The sequence below is a fragment of the Gymnoscopelus microlampas genome, assembly GCF_963454915.1.
Source record: "Gymnoscopelus microlampas genome assembly, chromosome: 22".
Taxonomy (NCBI): domain Eukaryota; kingdom Metazoa; phylum Chordata; class Actinopteri; order Myctophiformes; family Myctophidae; genus Gymnoscopelus; species Gymnoscopelus microlampas.
This window is the reverse complement of record NC_139959.1, coordinates 41626086-41646128: the sequence shown is the minus strand read 5'-3', so window position 1 is coordinate 41646128 and position 20043 is coordinate 41626086. Positions and strand designations below refer to the sequence as shown.

At 42.9% G+C, this 20043-nt stretch overlaps 1 protein-coding gene across 1 annotated transcript in view; it reads right to left on the bottom strand.

The window, feature by feature from the left end:
* The window catches only part of cdh7a (cadherin 7a), a gene marked incomplete at both ends in the record, with an annotated part of 341167 nt that overhangs the window by 138187 nt on the left and 182937 nt on the right, over window positions 1-20043 (bottom strand). Inside the window, one exon of the mRNA XM_084048218.1 lies at window positions 3654-3821. Coding sequence (XP_083904344.1) covers window positions 3654-3821 — 168 coding nt within the window. The remainder of the gene's footprint in view (window positions 1-3653; window positions 3822-20043) is intronic.

The window sequence follows — 20043 nt, the reverse complement described above, 5'->3', positions numbered from 1 at the left end:
ACCGGGAACGCATCTGTTTAACCGCGTAAACCATTAGTGTATGCTTTGGGCTATTCAAAAATAGCAGATCTACAAGCTCATAGCGCGGCACCGAGTGCCGCGCTATGAGCTTGTAGATCTGCTATTTTTGGGAAAAATCTTGAAAATGTGTGCAAAAATGTCAACGTATATATGTTTTGAAGGGATTTTTTTTTTACTCAAATCTTTTCTTCTGGGGGTCCCTGGAACAACATATTTTCAGATGTCGGTCCGCGGCCACATATATACATATAATACATATAATTGTGGGTGGTCCTTGACATGGATAAAGTTTGAGAACCACTGACATTATAGCAACATAGTTTATTTTTATTTTTATGATGATTTAGAAGACATTAGAATCCCCCAGAAGCAAAGATTTGAGTCACAAATGTTCGCTTTAATATATATATATATATGTATACATTCAAAGATTTGGACAATACCCCCCCCCCCCCCCAAAAAAAAAAAGCAGATCTACAAGCTTGTATAGCGCGGCACTCGGTGCCACGCTACGAGCTTGTAGATTATTTTTATTTTTTTCAAAGCCCAAAGAAATCAAAAAAATGTCACAAATAATGCTTTCCCGGTCTCTATGGTTTAAAATGGCATTGATGACTTGTTGTGTCAAACTTGAACCACCCCCCTCCCCTCCCCCCGACAAGGGGGGGGGCAGTAAATTGACTTCAGGGCGGTCCATGCACAGTGTCGTGCAGCAGCAGCAGCACATCTTATAGCCAGGCGTCTCCATAAGCTCTCTCACACGTCTGAACCTGATTGGCGGGGGGGTGTTGCTGCACAGATTATCATGAGAAGCACCGAGCGGCCCTTTGAATCCCTAACGCTCTGCTCCGGGCCTGGAGGAACCCATTAGCGGGGGCCGTGAAATGGGCTGACGGACGACAAGAAAAGAAAAAGAGAGAGAGAAAAACGGGGGTCTGATTGATCCTGGAATCCACTGCGTTAGAAAAAAAATCTTCCTGAAAATGAGCTCGAAACATACAATGCCAATGCAACACGTGTACCAAGAAAATTGGATGATAATAATAAAAACTAAAAAAAGTGCTCCTCGGAGCACAGGTCTCCGCCAGGTCAGGTACGTTATTGTGGCCTCCTGGTGGCGCTATAATAGGCCAGTGTGAAAAGGGTGCCATTTATTCTTAGGTCGTTCACGGCAATCAGACACTGCATTCATGATTTGAGGCATTTTGTTCCAAAAATGTGTTTTGCTAAATTAGACCTGCTGGTGGCGCTATAACAGGGCAATGTGAAAAAGGTTGGCATTTCTTCCTCGGCCTAGTGGGAATGTGTTTGTGAAATTTTATGGAAATGGCAAGCTGCGTTCATGCTTTGAGGCAGTTTGTTCAAAACGGACCAATCCTGCAAACTTTGGATGGCAACCTTAACCAATGAGGATGGAATATGGGAAATCGGACAGATCAGGGTTGATCACATGACTATAGAGATACTGTGTACCGATTTGCATGAGGTTTGGTTAAAAACTGTAGGAGTAATGGGAAAAAATGGGTTTTGCACAAATCGGCCTCCTGGTGGCGCTATAACAGGCCCATGTGAAAAATTTGAGGCAGAGGTTCTGAATTGGCATCCAGGCAGTGTGTGTGCACAGTTTCGGAGCGACCGGGCCAACGGTGCCAGAGATTAGCTGGTAACACACGGACAGGACGGACGGACGGACAGACAGACAGACAGACACACACACGGACGGATGGAGGGTAAAACATTTTATAATTGTCTCCGCCAGGCCTTCGGCCTGGCGGAGACAATTATAATATTGGACCCCACTCCTTGGGGTGTTTTTTTGGTCACTGTACATATGTGACATTTGTCCTCTGCATTTTACCCATCGTATAACACTGTATAGGAGCACTGATTTTATATGACGCTCAGGCGGGGCAGTTAGGGGTTAACCCATTCGATTCGGGATCTGTGTCATTTTAGATTTTAGCTGTAGCCATTATTTTATACTTTATATGCTATTCAAACATAGCAGATCTACAAGCTCATAGCGCGGCACCGAGTGCCGCGCTATGAGCTTGTAGATCTGCTATTTAAAAAAAAAATCATGAATATTTTGTTCAAATCTTTGAATATGTATATTTTTAAAGCGGATATTTGTTTTAACTCTGTTACAACTTCTGCGGAGGGGGTCCCTGGAACAACATATTTAAAGATGGGGGTCCAAGGCCAAATACATACAGGAACCACTGATATTATAGCAACATACGTTTTTTTTTTAGGAGTTAGCAGACATTTGTAGAATCCCCCAGAAGCAAAGATTTGAGTTACAAATGTGTGCAAATCTTTGAAAATATATATAATTTTAAAGCAAACATTTGTAACTCAAATCTTTGCTTCTGGGGGGTCCCTGGAACAACACATTTTACAAATGTTCGCTTTCGGTCGGCTATTTTCAGCAAAAGCTTTTCCCCACAATAACAGAATACAGAAAAGATATCTTTCCCTGAGGGACGTCCGGTTCAACCATATGGGGTTTTAAATGGTTAAAGATGTTCTCATTATTTTCAGATTGACATCATGGCGGTGCCTCTGTATTAGAGTGTGAAGGTGCAACCTAAATGGCCGTATAATTTATGCATATGGATTCGCCCCTTCCTCACGGAGAAGGCAGCCCAGGTGCTCATCCAGGCTCTTGTCATCTCCCGCCTGGACTACTGCAACTCCCTCCTGGCTGGTGCTCCGGCATCTGCCATCAGACCTCTGGAGCTTGTTCAGAAAGCTGCAGCTCGTCTGGTGTTCAACCGCCCCAAGTTCTCTCACATGCACAACTATCCTTCTCCGTTCTCTACACTGGCTCCCCGTAGCAGCTCGGATCCAGTTTAAAACCCTGGTGCTAGCCTATAGGGCAGTGAAAGGAACAGCTCCTTCCTACCTCCGGGCTATGGTTGATGCCTACACCCCTGCCCGACCACTTCGGTCTCCCACCTCGGGGCGACCGATTGCCTCGTCACTCAAGGGTCCTTCTGGTCGATCGACATGGTCACGACTTTTTTTTGTTTTTTTTGTTCTGGCCCCACAGTGGTGGAATGAACTCCCCACTGATGTCAGGACAGCAGAGTCACTGATGTCAGGACAGCAGAGTCACTGATGTCAGGACAGCAGAGTCACTGATGTCAGGACAGCAGAGTCACTGATGTCAGGACAGCAGAGTCACTGATGTCAGGACAGCAGAGTCACTGATGTCAGGACAGCAGAGTCACTGCCCATCTTTCACCACAGGCTGAAAACCCACCTCTTCAGGAAACACTACCCTTCCTCTTTGTCTGGCTTACTTGTTAACTCGTTATTGTTGTATGGTTTTATTGGATCTTGTTTAGTCGATACACTTATTTGTTTTAGCTCTTGCTCATTTGATTTAGCTATTTTGTCTCATCTGTTTAAGAAAGTAGGTAGCTGATATATTGCACTTTTACCTTAGCTCTAGGTATACTCTTGGTTGCTTGTTTTTGCAGAAAATGCAGACTTCTGGTGATTACAGTAGTAGTTGTGTTTCCCTATGTTGAATGCACTTATTGTAAGTCGCTTTGGATAAAAGCGTCTGCTAAATGACTGTAATGTAATATACATGTATATGAGATAGAGGATAGAAAGCCTACTGTGAGTGAAGCGTGGCGGGTTGTCGTTGACGTCGGTGAGGGTCACGGTGACGGAGGTGGTCCCGGACAGACCGCCCATCTGACCCACCATGTCTTTGGCCTGGATCACCAGGATGTACTGGTCCCTGGTCTCTCTGTCCATGTTGGGGAGGGCCGTCCTGATGATGCCTGGAGAGGGGGGGGGGAGAGAGAGAGAGAGAGAGAGAGAGAGAGAGAGAGAATGTTAAGTAACAACACAAAAGGAAATGTATTCCGTAGACATGCAATGTCCTCTCTCTATTGACTGTGCCAGAGCCAGTTTATTTGTCTGTCGTTAAATGTTGCAATGAATTGAGTTCAAAGGACCCTAATGGAAACTTCATGGTTTTTTGCCCTCTTGACTAGAAGTGCCCTTTTTTTTCAGTGTAGAGCAGGGGTCTTCAACAGCGGGTCCGGGACCCCTAGGGGGTCCTCAGAGTTACTACAGGGGGTCCACCAAATCTTTATGTGATATGATTTTTCTTTGTACCATAACCACTTGAAACCTAGCATCCCTTTTCTGAGGAGAACTTTAGCCAAACATAGCAGATCTACAAGCCCACAACGCCTCACGCTGCGAGGCGTTGTGAGCTTGTAGATCGGCTATTTTTGGCAAAGAGCTTTAGGTGTAGAGGGAAAAAAGAGCAGACCAAGTAAACAAAAAAAAGTATATTTACTCTACAGCCATAGCCATCCTTTCCCAGGTATACTTTTTGTGTAAAAAGCCCATTGAGATTGGGCCGTTTTTAGCCCAATGAGTGGTTTTGGTGCAAAACAAATGCTTGCAATGGATTCAGAATCATAAAAACACCCTAGTTTGACCTCTCACATGCAACTTAAAACAGATTTTTTTTTTCCCACATAAGGTTATGGATGGTACCCCAACTTTCAGCAGCTGTCACAAATTCTCCTAGGGAAAGTGCATTTCAGTCTTTGTGAGATGTGTTACTAGACACTTTTACAAACACATTGGTGAAGATTTGTTTTGGTAAGGAATTTATTCCTTATTATCTTTCTGCTAATATCCCCTGACTATTGAGCTGTATTTGGGTAAAGTGATGATAATATAAGGACACATTCAAAGTACCTCACAATTAGGGGTGTGCCGATATATGAAGTGAAAAGAGTGACAACATGTTTTTTTTTCGGGTCAGGTGTCATACTATTTGGATTCAAAACGGCTATTGTAGCTGAAAAGCTACAAGTTTGCATGTCTGAATAATGCAAAAACAGAATTATTTGTGTGCATTTTCTTTTTTTCTCCTCCATATATTTTCATAATAAAAAAAGTGCGTATCGTATCGTATCGAAATCGTATCGAAGTTGTGAGCCAAATATCGTATCGTATCGTTTCGTGAAATTAGTGTATCGGCACACCCCTACTCACAATGTATGTGGCAGTTCACCACTGACACCACATCATAAACCACATCAACACTACACAACACACCATATACACAATAGACAGGTAGTATAGGGTAGTTTGGTGGGTGCAACCACTAAACTACATTTAACAGTGTTCAGTATGTTTCCTGTATTAGTGTTCCTTTAACACATAACATAAATGAGTTCACAACACAGGATTAAAGGGTTAAAAGTGTTCTTTATTTTTAAGTTGCAGGGAATGTTTTTGTCAAAATGTTTGACTGTTGTTTCTTTCTCTTACCACAGTGCTTCCTGGTTCTGGGCAGTGACAAGGGACCAGAGTGTTGCTTCAGGCTGCCTTATGTAGTGCCTGTCTGTTTGTAGTGAGCATGCACCGTCCATCCATTCCTGAACCATACCAACTTGGTTTGAGTAAATTGGGTATTCTAATTGTTATTATTATGAATTCTTATTATTGTGGGAAACCGTTGTAATGTGATGACACTTTATGTGTTAAATGAGAATTGTAATGTCTTTAGAAAATGGAGAAATAACTGTCACCAACTTTTATTTTTTTTATTTTTTTCATTTTCTGAAAAGTTTATATTTTAGACATAGTTGGTTTCTGCCCGACAACACAGATATGGTTCGAGATGAGACGCTGTCAGTCAGAAAGCGAAGCATACAGTGTGTTAACTCCCATGGGGAAGCATCACCTGTCTGTCATAATTGATCTGAACTCCATTCTCTTGTTTTTCCAGAAACCGGACCTACATCTTGGGCCAACATTCCCCCACCTAAGGGTAGAGATTGTCTAAAGCAGTGGTTTTCAACCAGTGGTCCGGGGACCACCAGTGGTCCTTGAGGGAGTACCAGGGGGTCCCCAGCAGAGCAAAATGAGTTAACATGGCGTCAAAATCATTTTAACCACTTAAGCTTTGGCTATTCAAAAATAGCATATGTACAAGCTCATAGCGCGGCACCGAGTGCCGCGCTATGAGCTTGTAGATCTGCTATTTTTGAAAAACCTTGAAAAAGTGTGCATATCTTTGAATATTAGTATTTTTTAAAGCGAACATTAAGTGATATCTTTGCTTCTGGGGGTCCCTGGCACAAAAGATTTTCAAATGGGGGTCCGCAGCCAAATGTATATCAATTTAGTGGTCCTTGGCATGAAAAAGGTTGAAAACCACTGGTCTAAAGCACAGACGAAGAGGGCGCTGAAGAAATCCCATCCGCTCCTAACAACAGTCTCGTTCTATAGACACTCTACATCCGTAGCAGTCTGCTTGTAGTTCCCCCAGAATCACCGCCTCAGTAAGCCAGCATAGCACCCCTCTCAGTACGGTAATGTCCTCAGAGCATAACCGCTGATCCTTCAGGATTTCGTCACCAGAAACACCTAATGCACGGGTACACGCCTCCTCAGAAAAACAATGAAAAAGAGATTTATAGAGAAAGATCTATAAGGGTCCATTTGGTTAGCAATTCTTCATTATTTAACTGGGGATCGCCTGGAACTCCTCTCAAGGGCCATTGGTGGTCCCCGGACCCCTGATTAATATGCAGATACAGGGACTGAGAAATAGACAGTGACAGGTGACAGCTAACATCTGACAGCTGACAGAGAGAGAGATGGAATTATAATGCCAACCCTAACCCTAACATAATGGTGCAGTTATATACTACTGATCTGCTTCAGCTAAAGGATCACAAGTATGTGATAAAACTTCCTGTCGGCTATGTCGGCTATGTTCAGTTGCCATGCCGTTATATCGATTAACACTTCAATGGTTTTTCAATCCATATTCGATGGCTCATATGGATATGAAGCGTCAACTGACTGTGGAAAAGTACAATTATTTAAAACAATCTCCAAACACAGACGTTATCTAATGTAACTCAATGTCATAAACCGAGGGTCTTCAACGTTTTTCAGCCAAGGACCCCCTAGCTGAGAGAGAAACGAAGCAGGGACCGCCACTACATTGCATACAATTGTGTTGCAGATTAAACTTTTTCATAGATTTCATAGAGAGCTTCATTGACTATCATCAGTGCTGTGTATAAATATTTTTATTCATTTCAGACATTTAACCACTTAAACCTTCAATACTTGGTACTTGATTTGCTCCTTTCCCCCCCCCCCCCCCCCCCCTACACCAAACCTCTTTGCTGAAAATAGCCGATCTACAAGCTCACAACGCTTCGCAGCGCGAGAAGTTGTGTGCTTGTAGATCGTCTATTTTCGGCTAATGTTCCTCAGAATATAGATGCTAGGGTTCAAGTGGTTAATGTAAAAAGAACTAATCCTATCATAAAGATTTGGCGGACCCCCTGGAGTAACTCTGAGGACCCCCTAGGGGTACCGGACCACCTGTTGAAGACCCCTGTTATAAACGACACAGAGCCCAACCCGTTCTCACTCCCAAGGAGTCGCTCTGTCAGTAGCCGCTCTGTCAGTAGCCCTGAAACGTCAAGTTTTGACATGACGGCACACCATGGCGACGTTGTTGACGCATGTTGACAAAACTGTGCCTACACCTAACCTTAACCTCAAAAACTGTGCCTAAACCTAACCCTAACCTCAAAAACTGTGCCTAAACCTAACCCTAACCTCAAAAACTGTGCTTAAACCTAACCCTAACCTCAAAAACTGTGCCTAAACCTAACCCTAACCTCAAAAAATGTGCCTAAACCTAACCCTAACCTCAAAAACTGTGCCTAAACCTAACCCTAACCTCAAAAAATGTGCCTAAACCTAACCCTAACCTCAAAAACTGTGCCTAAACCTAACCCTAACCTCAACAACTGTGCCTAAACCTAACCCCAACCTCAAAAACTGTGCCTAAACCTAACCCTAACCTCAAAAACTGTGCCTAAACCTAACCTTAACCTCAAAAACTGTGCCTAAACCTAACCCCAACCTCAAAAACTGTGCCTAAACCTAACCCTAACCTCAAAAACTGTGCCTAAACCTAACCCCAACCTCAAAAACTGTGCCTAAACCTAACCCTAACCTCAAAAACTGTGCCTAAACCTAACCCTAACCTCAAAAACTGTGCCTAAACCTAACCCTAACCTCAAAAACTGTGCCTAAACCTAACTCTAACCTCAAAAACTGTGCCTAAACCTAACCCCAACCTCAAAAACTGTGCCTAAACCTAACCCTAACCTCAAAAACTGTGCCTAAACCTAACCCCAACCTCAAAAACTGTGCCTAAACCTAACCCTAACCTCAAAAACTGTGCCTAAACCTAACCCTAACCTCAAAAACTGTGCCTAAACCTAACCCTAACCTCAAAAACTGTGCCTAAACCTAACTCTAACCTCAAAAACTGTGCCTAAACCTAACCCCAACCTCAAAAACTGTGCCTAAACCTAACCCTAACCTCAAAAACTGTGCCTAAACCTAACCCCAACCTCAAAAACTGTGCCTAAACCTAACCCTAACCTCAAAAAATGTGCCTAAACCTAACCCTAACCTCAAAAACTGTGCCTAAACCTAACCCTAACCTCAACAACTGTGCCTAAACCTAACCCCAACCTCAAAAACTGTGCCTAAACCTAACCCTAACCTCAAAAACTGTGCCTAAACCTAACCCTAACCTCAAAAACTGTGCCTAAACCTAACTCTAACCTCAAAAACTGTGCCTAAACCTAACCCCAACCTCAAAAACTGTGCCTAAACCTAACCCTAACCTCAAAAAACTGTGCCTAAACCTAACCCCAACCTCAAAAACTGTGCCTAAACCTAACCCTAACCTCAAAAACTGTGCCTAAACCTAACCCCAACCTCAAAAACTGTGCCTAAACCTAACCCTAACCTCAAAAACTGTGCCTAAACCTAACTCTAACCTCAAAAACTGTGCCTAAACCTAACCCCAACCTCAAAAACTGTGCCTAAACCTAACCCTAACCTCAAAAACTGTGCCTAAACCTAACCCCAACCTCAAAAACTGTGCCTAAACCTAACCCTAACCTCAAAAACTGTGCCTAAACCTAACCCTAACCTCAAAAACTGTGCCTAAACCTAACTCTAACCTCAAAAACTGTGCCTAAACCTAACCCCAACCTCAAAAACTGTGCCTAAACCTAACCCTAACCTCAAAAACTGTGCCTAAACCTAACCCCAACCTCAAAAACTGTGCCTAAACCTAACCCTAACCTCAAAAACTGTGCCTAAACCTAACTCTAACCTCAAAAACTGTGCCTAAACCTAACCCTAACCTCAAAAACTGTGCCTAAACCTAACCCTAACCTCAAAAACTGTGCCTAAACCTAACCCTAACCTCAAAAACTGTGCCTAAACCTAACCCTAACCTCAAAAACTGTGCCTAAACCTAACCCTAACCTCAAAAACTGTGCCTAAACCTAACCCTAACCTCAAAAACTGTGCCTAAACCTAACCCTAACCTCAAAAACTGTGCCTAAACCTAACCCCTAACCTCAAAAACTGTGCCTAAACCTAACCCTAACCTCAAAAACTGTGCCTAAACCTAACCCTACCCTCAAAAACTGTGCCTAAACCTAACCCTACCCTCAAAAACTGTGCCTAAACCTAACCCTAACCTCAAAAACTGTGCCTAAACCTAACCCTACCCTCAAAAACTGTGCCTAAACCTAATCCTAACCTCAAAAACTGTGCCTAAACCTAACCCTAACCTCAAAAACTGTGCCTAAACCTAACCCTAACCTCAAAAACTGTGCCTAAACCTAACCCTAACCTCAAAAACTGTGCCTAAACCTAAACCTAACCTCAAAAACTGTGCCTAAACCTAACCCTAACCTCAAAAACTGTGCCTAAACCTAACCCTAACCTCAAAAACTGTGCCTAAACCTAAACCTAACCTCAAAAACTGTGCCTAAACCTAACCCTAACCTCAAAAACTGTGCGGAGAGAGAGAGAAAAAAAAGTCGAGAGAGAAACAAAATAAAGTCACACCCACGTTGGGATTCAATCACGGAAGATTGCTGAGTTACAAGCTGAACGCTGCTACCAGGTTAGCCACAGAGGCAGCTGGCCAAACTCTTGAGATTTGAGTAGTATTTGAAGCTACCATACGTGCGTTTTATAGTTGTTGTAGTCCTATAGTGACGCGTTAGGGAGTGAAAATGACAGTCAGGACAATAACTGACGCCTATGTGTGAGAATGCGTTGCCGAGTCACATACCTAACAAAATGGCCGGAGTTAAGATTCCCCCTATGGCAGGGGTCTTCAACGTTTTTCAGTCAAGGACCCCCAAGCTGAGAGAGAAGCAGGGACCCCCACTACATTGCATACAATTGTGTTGCAGATTGAACTTTTTCATAGATTTCATAGAGAGCTTCATTGACTATCATCAGTGCTGTGTATAAATGTTTTTTAATCATTTCAGACATTTAACTACTTAAACCTTCAATACTTGGTACTTGATTTGCTCCCCCCCCCCCCCCCCCCCCCACACCAAACCTCTTTGCCGAAAATAGCCGATCTACAAGCGCACAACGCCTCGCGCTGCGAGGCGTTGTGCGCTTGTAGATCGGCTATTTTCGGCTAATGTTCCTCAGAATAGAGATGCTAGGGTTCAAGTGGTTAATGTAAAAAAAAAACTAATCCTATCATAACGATTTGGCGGACCCCCTGTAGTAACTCTGAGGACCCCCTAGGGGTCCCGGACCCCCTGTTGAAGACCCCTGCCCTATGGGGATTCCAATACAATAAATAAACGCAGTGACCCAGGGTGTATAGTGAAAGTGACGTCAGGACTTCAGGACTTCAACGTGTGACACTTACAGCAGCACAATAGGCTCTTTGAACAAATCGCCTCCCCCGTTAATGACATTTTTTTATAATCATAATTTTATCTCGCCACGCAAAAAAAAAAGATGACAATCTGTGTAATCCCCAGAAAAAAAAGAGAAAAAAATTAAAGCCCAGCCAACACATTTAAATGCAAATAAAAAGCATTGTAAACCCTTAAAAAAAAAAAAAAAATCCATCACTGTTGCTTATTGCTTCAAAGTTAATTACTTTACAACACATTGTGTTTGGTTCATTACGGATTCCTACGGAAGATTACTCGTAAAGTACCGTAGCAAAGACACAGCCACACGCCGTTGTTGAAAGAGAGAGAAAATGAATGGCTTTTTAGTTGCTTTATCTCGTTCAGAACATGATGAGGTAGATGGAGAGAGAGGGGGGGGAGGGGGGGAGGGGGGGTGCGTAGTTAGTTAGTTATAGTTTTTACACCTGATGGAAATTCTTAACCCATTCAATCCAGGGACGCATTGACTGTGTCATTTTAGATTTTTTTTGCTATAGCCATTATATGTTATACTTTGGGCTATTCAAAAATAGCGGATCTACAAGCTCATAGCGCGGCACCGAGTGCCGCGCTATGAGCTTGTAGATCTGCTATTTATGGAAAAAGTGAGGAGAATGTGTGTAAATCTTTGAATATATATATATATTTTTTTCAAGCGAACATCTTTAACTAAAATCTTTGCTTCTGGGGTCCTGGTACAATATATTTTCAGATGGGGGTCCATGGCTAAATACATATCATTTTGGGTGGTCCTAGAAATGAACAAGGTGTTTGAGCACTACTGCTGTAGGGACATAATCTTTTTTCAGAAAACTGTTAGGATTTAGACAACGTTTGTAGAATCCCCCAGAAGCAAAGACTTGAGTTACAAATGTTCGCTTTAAAAAATTCAAAATGTTCACACTTTTTCAAATAAATAGCAGATCTACAAGCTCGTAGCGTGGCACCGAGTGCCAGGCTACGAGCTTGTAGATCTGCTATTTTTCGAATAGCCAAGAAATCTAAAAATGACACAGATGCGTTCCCGGATTGAAAGGGTTAATCCCTTCAGTTACACAGATATTTGTCATGTAATTGAGGTCAGATCTCAAGACAAAAAATAAATCACTGTTTATTTTCTCATTACATAGAGCAGGGGTTCTCAACCTTTTCAGGCCGTGACCCCCAAAATAATGATATTATTTCCCGCGACCCCCCGCATGCACGCGTGCGGTCCCGTTCGCGCGTGCGAGCGGTCCCGTTCGCGCGCGCGAAGGTTATTTAATTATAATAGGTTATTTGATAATTGTTTATTATCAAAACATTTTTGCAAAAAGTGGGTAAATTGAGTAAATTAACTGATAAAACATGAATTAATGATAACATAAAAAAATATTTTGTAAAAAAAAAAAACTTTTTTTTTTTTTTTTTTTCAAATTCACCAAAAAATCTGGCGACCCCCCCAAATTATTTGGCGACCCCCCTGGGGGTCGCGACCCCCAGGTTGAGAACCACTGACATAGAGTAGGACTCAACAGAAGCTTTGCCCTTGACAAGAGATGTTTTGTTTTTGTTGAAACGTAGCTGTTGCCAGCCATTTATTTTTGGGGCTAATTTAGTGTTTTGACTAAAAACTGCACGTTTTAAACACTCTTCAAAGGCATTATTTTGGAAAAGTATACATTTTAAAGGCCAGACTTAAACGGTGCAGTGCAATCATTTCACAACCACTGGTTACAACTGGCTTTTGAAACCACTTTATTTCCTGTCCCTTTTCCCCCCGAAGATGACAGTAAAGTGACAATTTAAGGACCTTTAAGACTGTTTTAACTCATTCAGTGCCAATGACGTGTAACACGTGTAACAGTGTTTTCAGTGATTGCGCTAGATGGCGCTCTTCGCCAACCTATGAGTGATCCTATGACTTCGAGAGAAGGATCCACACGGAAATGATGTCATCTAAAACAAATCACCCCGTCCCCTACAATGCTAAAGGATTTAGAAAAACACTTTTTGAATGGTGCAACCGCTCCTATAAGAGGGTTTAGGACCATCCGTGGCAAAAGTTTTTCTTTCCGTCGTGAAAATGTGTCTTTCGCTGTGACGCCATGCTGTGGAAAACACGCCCATTGGCTAAGCTTTGCAGGACGTGCTGTGATTGGCTAGCGAGACACATGGTGAAATTAACTTCAAACTTCGCAGACGCGCTGTGATTGGCTTGCGAGACGCATGATGAAATTAATAATAATGTAAAAACTGTAAGCACGTCACTTCGCAGGACGTGCTGTGATTGGCTCCCGAGATGCATGATGAAATGAATAACTCATAAATACCACCGCTCACTTCACACTGGGTATGATTGTTTCTCTGCTTTATTGTTTTTTTTTCCTGTTTTTTTGGCGAGAACAAGCTGTATTCAACAGCCAATAACTAAAGAACAGAGGGTAACGGCAGTGGTGGAAAAAGTACTCAAATGATTTACTTAAGTAAAAGTACCAATACTGCAATATAAAAATACTCTGTTACAAGTAAAAGTCCAGAAATCTAAATTTACTTGAGTAAAAGTACAAAAGTATTGGCATCAAAATGTACTTAAATTACCAAAAGTAAAAGTACTAAATATTTGAAAATAGCAGATCTACAAGCTCACAACGCGTCGCGATGCGACGCGTTGTGAGCTTGTAGATCGGCTATTTTCAAATAGCCTAGGTATAAAATAGGGCTAAATTGGTAAATGTATGTATTAATGTAATAATTTATATCTGAAAAGTAACTAGTAACTAAAGTTTTCAAATAATTGTAGTGGAGTAAAAGTACAATATTTGCCTCTGAGATGTAGTGGAGTAGAAGTAAAAGTATTGGAAATTGTAAATACCCAAGTAAAGTACAAATACCTCAAAATTGTGCTTAAGTACAGTACTTAAGTAAATGTACTTAGTTACTTTCCACCACAGGGTAACGGTGACATGCTTTTTCCCCCTGAAGGAAGCAGAGAAACTCCTTCGTCTTGTGCGACACTCTGAGTGTCCATCGTCCTGGAGCTAAATATTCTGTGGATCGTCAAAAAGACTCAAAATAAGGTCAAAACGCTGGCACTGGCATTGTGAAAATAGCCGATCTGCAAGCTCACAACGCCCATTAGCGGCCCTATTCTGTCACTATACAGTAGGTGAAAATTGTCAAATTGTCAAAATTGCTAAAGATAGCAGAGCTGGCCCGGACCGCTGGCGTAACGGTCCGGCCACCTTAAGCTACAACAGCGTGTTGCGGGTTCGAGTCCCGATCCCGCCGGCCATATTTAGCGCGTCACTCCCCATCTCTCTCTCCCCATTAAATGCAAAAAAAGACCAAAAATAAATCTTCAAAAAATAAAGAAATAGTAGAGCTCTTTTTAGAGCGACTTGGCTATTTGTCGCCACGTGACGCCACCATCGTGCAGCGAAGTTTAAAATAGGGGATGAATGGCAGTGGTGGAAAGTAACTAAGTACATTTACTTAAGTACTGTACTTAAGTACAATTTTGAGGTATTTGTACTTTACTTGAGTATTTCCAATTTCCAATACTTTTACTTCTACTCCACTACATCTCAGAGGCAAATATTGTACTTTTACTCCACTACATTTACTTGCAAACTTTAGTTACTAGTTACTTTCAGATATAAACTATGATATAATGAAACACACATTAACCACTTTATACCTATTTTATACCTAGGCTATTTGAAAATAGCAGATCTACAAGCTCACAACGCGTCGCATCGCGACGCATTGTGAGCTTGTAGATCGGCTATTTTCAAATATTTAGTACTTTACTTTTGGTACTTTAAGTACATTTTGATGCCAATACTTTTGTACTTTTACTCAAGTAATTTTTTTATTCTGGACTTTTACTTGTAACACAGAGTAGTTTTATATTGCAGTATTGGTACTTTTACTTAAGTAAAGAATTTGAGTACTTTTTCCCCCACTGGTAAAAACGCTGGCACTGGCATTGTGAAAATAGCGATCTGCAAGCTCACAACGCCCGTTAGCGGCCCTATTCTGTCACTATACAGTAGGTGAAAATTGTCAAATTGTCAAAATTGCTAAAGATAGCAGAGCTGGCCCGGACCGCTGGCGTAGGCGGTCCGGCCACCTAAGCTACAACAGCGTGTTGCGGTTCGAGTCCCGATCCCGCCGGCCATTTTAGCGTGTCACTCCCCCATCTCTCTCTCTCCCCGTTAAATGCAAAAAAAGACCAAAAATAAATCTTTAAAAAAAAAAAAGAAATAGTAAAGCTCTTTTTAGAGCGACTTGGCTATTTGTCGCCACGTGACGCCACCATCGTGCAGCGAAGTTTAACATAGGGATGAAGGGTTAATTATCTGTCTCCCTTTATCAATGCCACAGACTCCTCTTGGCTGTAAATTGTTATTGGCAAAAACTACAGCAAATGGCCCAGAGTTAGCGAAATTCTACACAAAACCTCCTGTCTGTGTCTTTATCCAGAGACCTGCTGCTCATGCAGTTACTCAGGCTTTTTGTTGCTGCAGCACAAAAACCTTCATGTCATTTCCAGTCCAACACTAGATAGTGAAACAGCAGGAAGTTGATGTTCTTTATGTCATTCTGGGAAGAGGTGCGCACGCGCACACACACACACACACACACACACACACACACACACACACACACACACACACACACACACACACACACACACACACACACACACACACACACACACACACACACACACACACACACACACACACACACACACAGGATGGATAGTATTTGCTTCATACCCTGACACCTTCGGTGTTGGTGGATCAAGCATCTGTCCCCCCGTACTCTGTGTGTGTGGTGTGTGTGTGTGTGTGTGTGTGTGTGTGTGTGTGTGTGTGTGTGTGTGTGTGTGTGTGTGTGTGTTCCTTCCCTTCGTCCATCAATCCATCCATCCATCACCTCTCCCACCAATCAAAAAGCAGAGTACTACGACCAAAGGTACGCCCCCCCGTATCGTCAAAACCTGATCCAACCCTACACCCCCCCCCCCCCCCCCCCCCCTGACACCTCAGCCCCCGTAGCACTTGCCCTAGCCTTGACAACCTTGCATCATTATGCAAAGGCTAAAATGTAACTTATATAGCATGTTATGTAGACATGATCCGGGTCATTGTTGACCGATAGTGAAATTGAAATAATAATGACGATGAGTGGGTTCTGATCAAAGATTAAATGAACCCCTCCCCCACAAAAAATAAAAGATGTTGAAGTTTGCACAGCTGGATAGTAGCATGAGACAAATGAACAGTTTCACTAAAACCATAGAGAGGCCTCAAACACAACTGATATACTTATTTAATATCAGGCTCGGTGTGTTGGAGCCTGAGAGATATTGGCAGTGGTTTATGATGCTATGAATCCCGATCCCCCCCACCACCCCCACCCCACCACCCCCCTAGAAAAAAAGAGAAGTAAACCAGCAGTGTGTTCCTGCTCCTCTCGTCTCGTCTGGCCAGGAGCAAACACATATATTTCAGTGGGAGCGACACAGAGCTAATCCACACTGTGGAGACGTGTGGTGAGGCTGTTGTTTTCCCCCCCCCCCCCCCCCCTCGCTCTCTATCTCTGTTACACCTGCGTGGCGCTATGGTGTCATCCTGGGGAGAGGCCATGATTAAAATCCTTCTGCCGCGCTTCTACATCGGCGGCGCGGCACGGCCCTGTATGGCACAGTGACTCTCTCTCTCTCTCTCTCTCTCTCTCTCTCTCTCTCTCTCTTCTCTCTCTCTCTCTCTCTTCTCTCTCTCTCTCTCTCTCTCTCTCTCTCTCTCTCTCTCTCTCTCTCTCTCTCTCTCTCTCTCTCTCTCTCTCTCTCTCTCTCTCTCTCTCTCTCTCTCTCTCTCTCTCTCCTTTGCCTCCGGTGAGAGAGACAGACGCACCGCAGCCGCGCATTTATCTAAGCTGTCTCCTACAGCACTGGCGGCAGACTGGGGGAGGTGGGGGGAGGAGGGGGGGGGGGGGCACGCTCACCCTCCTGCTAAAGCCTGGATTCCTTTGACATTTGTCTTGGAGAAGAGAGGAAATAAAAGTGTTGGACTTTGTGTTGAAAGAACCCTCTGGCCCCCAACACATAGCAGCTCTATATGAGATGTAATGAAGAAGATGATGAACACTTTAAACACACAAGAGTGTGTGTGTGTGTGTGTGTGTGTGTGTGTGTGTGTGTGTGTGTGTGTGTGTGTGTGTGTGTGTGTGTGTGTGTGTGTGTGTGTGTGTGTGTGTGTGTGTGTGTGTGTGTGTGTGTGTGTGTGCGTGCGTGCGTGCGTGCGTGCATGTTTGCAGTGGTGGAAAAAAGTACTCAAATGTTTTACTTAAGTAAAAATACCAATACTGCAATGCAGAAATACTCTGTTACAAGTAAAAGTCTGTGTATTCAAAGTGTACCTGAGTGATGGTACAAACTTATCAAAATATACTTAAAGTACGAAAAGTAAAAGTAATCATTATGCAAAATGTTCCCCTTTCACAAGTTATCATATCTCTAAAATGTATCAAAAACAGTTTTAAATAGCAGATCTACAAGTTCACAATGTGTCGCATTGCGACACATTGTGAACTTGTAGATCGGCTACTTCCAAATAGCCAAAGTTTAAATAGGGCTGAAGTGGTTAAAGTATGTTTTGTAATAATAATCAATATCTACAAAGTAACTAGTAAAGTTTTCTCATCATTCTAGTGGAGTAAAACATACAATATTTGCCTCTGAGATTAAGTGGAGTAGAAGTAAAAGATACCTCAAAGTTGTACTTAAGCACAGTACTTGAGTAAATGTACTCATAGTTACTTTACACCACCGTGTGTGTGTGTGTGTGTGTGTGTGTGTGCGTGCGTGCGTGCGTGCGTGCGTGCGTGCGTGCGTGCGTGCGCATTTTCTGAGTCTCCAGGCTGTATCTCTCTCTCTCTCTCTCTCTCTCTCTCTCTCTCTCTCTCTCTCTGTCTCTCTCTCTCTCTCTCTCTCTCTCTCTCTAGTGTAACAGAGGGAATGGATCATGTGCCGTATGGAGGAAAACAAGGCCATAAGAAGTGGGAATAAGAAGCTGCAACACAGGTAGTTTATACTGGGCTTACATTCCAGGCAGTCATATGCTCTAAACATGGCTCACTGCACCTCCTGTACCAAAGGAAGCAGACAACAGGCTCACTGCACCTCCTGTACCAAAGGAAGCAGACAACAGGCTCACTGCACCTCCTGTACCAAAGGAAGCATTACAACAGGCTCACTGCACCTCCTGTACCAAAGGAAGCAGACAACAGGCTCACTGCACCTCCTGTACCAAAGGAAGCAGACAACAGGCTCACTGCACCTCCTGTACCAAAGGAAGCAGACAACAGGCTCACTGCACCTCCTGTACCAAAGGAAGCAGACAACAGGCTCACTGCACCTCCTGTACCAAAGGAAGCAGACAACAGGCTCACTGCACCTCCTGTACCAAAGGAAGCATTACAACAGGCTCACTGCACCTCCTGTACCAAAGGAAGCAGACAACAGGCTCACTGCACCTCCTGTACCAAAGGAAGCAGACAACAGGCTCACTGCACCTCCTGTACCAAAGGAAGCATTACAACAGGCTCACTGCACCTCCTGTACCAAAGGAAGCAGACAACAGGCTCACTGCACCTCCTGTACCAAAGGAAGCAGACAACAGGCTCACTGCACCTCCTGTACCAAAGGAAGCAGACAACAGGCTCACTGCACCTCCTGTATCAAAGGAAGCAGACAACAGGCTCACTGCACCTCCCGTACCAAAGGAAGCATTACAACAGGGGACATTCACACTATACTAGGCTGAATGGGCTAACGACAAAGTGTTTGTACTTAAGTAAAAGTACCAATACTGCAATGTAAATAGACTACTCTGTTAAAAGTCCGGAATTCAAAATGTACTTGAGTAAAAGTGCCAAAGTATTGGTATCAAAATGTACTTAAAGAACCAAAAGTAAAAGTACTCATTATGCAGGATGTCCCATTTGAAGTTTTCAAATGTTTAAAAATGTTTTGAAAATAGTCGATCTACAAGCTCACAATGCGTCGTGTCACGACGCATTGTGAGCTTGTAGATCGGCTATTTTCAAATGGCCGAAATGTATATAGGGCTGAAGTGGTTAATGTATGTTTTGTAATGATACTCCAAATCTACAAAGTAACTAGTAACTAACGTTTTGAAATGATTGTAGTGGAGTAAAAGTACAATATTTGCCTCTGAGATGTAGTGGAGTAGAAGTAAAAGTATTGGAAATTGGAAATACTCCATTGAAGTAAAAAATACCTCTAAATTATACTTAAGTACAGTACTTGAGAAAATGCACTTAGTTACTTTACAGCAACTGGCTGCACCTGCGAAAGGAAGCATACAACAGGGGACATTCATACTATACTATCCTATAGGCTGAACGGTGAACACAGAGAGGTCTCATATCTCTATACTATCCTATAGGCTGAACGGTGAACACAGAGAGGTCTCATATCTCTATACTATCCTATAGGCTGAACGGTGAACACAGAGAGTCTCATATCTCTATACTATCCTATAGGCTGAACGGTGAACACAGAGAGTCTCATATCTCTATACTATCCTATAGGCTGAACGGTGAACACAGAGAGGTCTCATATCTCTATACTATCCTATAGGCTGAACGGTGAACACAGAGAGGTCTCATATCTCTATACTATCCTATAGGCTGAACGGTGAACACAGAGAGGTCTCATATCTCTATACTATCCTATAGGCTGAACGGTGAACACAGAGAGTCTCATATCTCTATACTATCCTATAGGCTGAACGGTGAACACAGAGAGGTCTCATATCTCTATACTATCCTATAGGCTGAACGGTGAACACACAGAGGTCTCATATCTCTATACTATCCTATAGGCTGAACGGTGAACACAGAGAGGTCTCATATCTCTATACTATCCTATAGGCTGAACGGTGAACACAGAGAGGTCTCATATCTCTATACTATCCTATAGGCTGAACGGTGAACACAGAGAGGTCTCATATCTCTTACAGTGGATTCTGTTGGGCTGAGGAATGTATCATAAGAACATTAGTGCTCAGAGACCTGACAACATGGACCCGTCCATTTGTAACGTTAAGCTCAAGGGAGTTTGTCACAGTGCCTGTGTGTTTTTGAGTGTGTGTGTGTATGTGCGTGTGAGTATGCGTCCGTG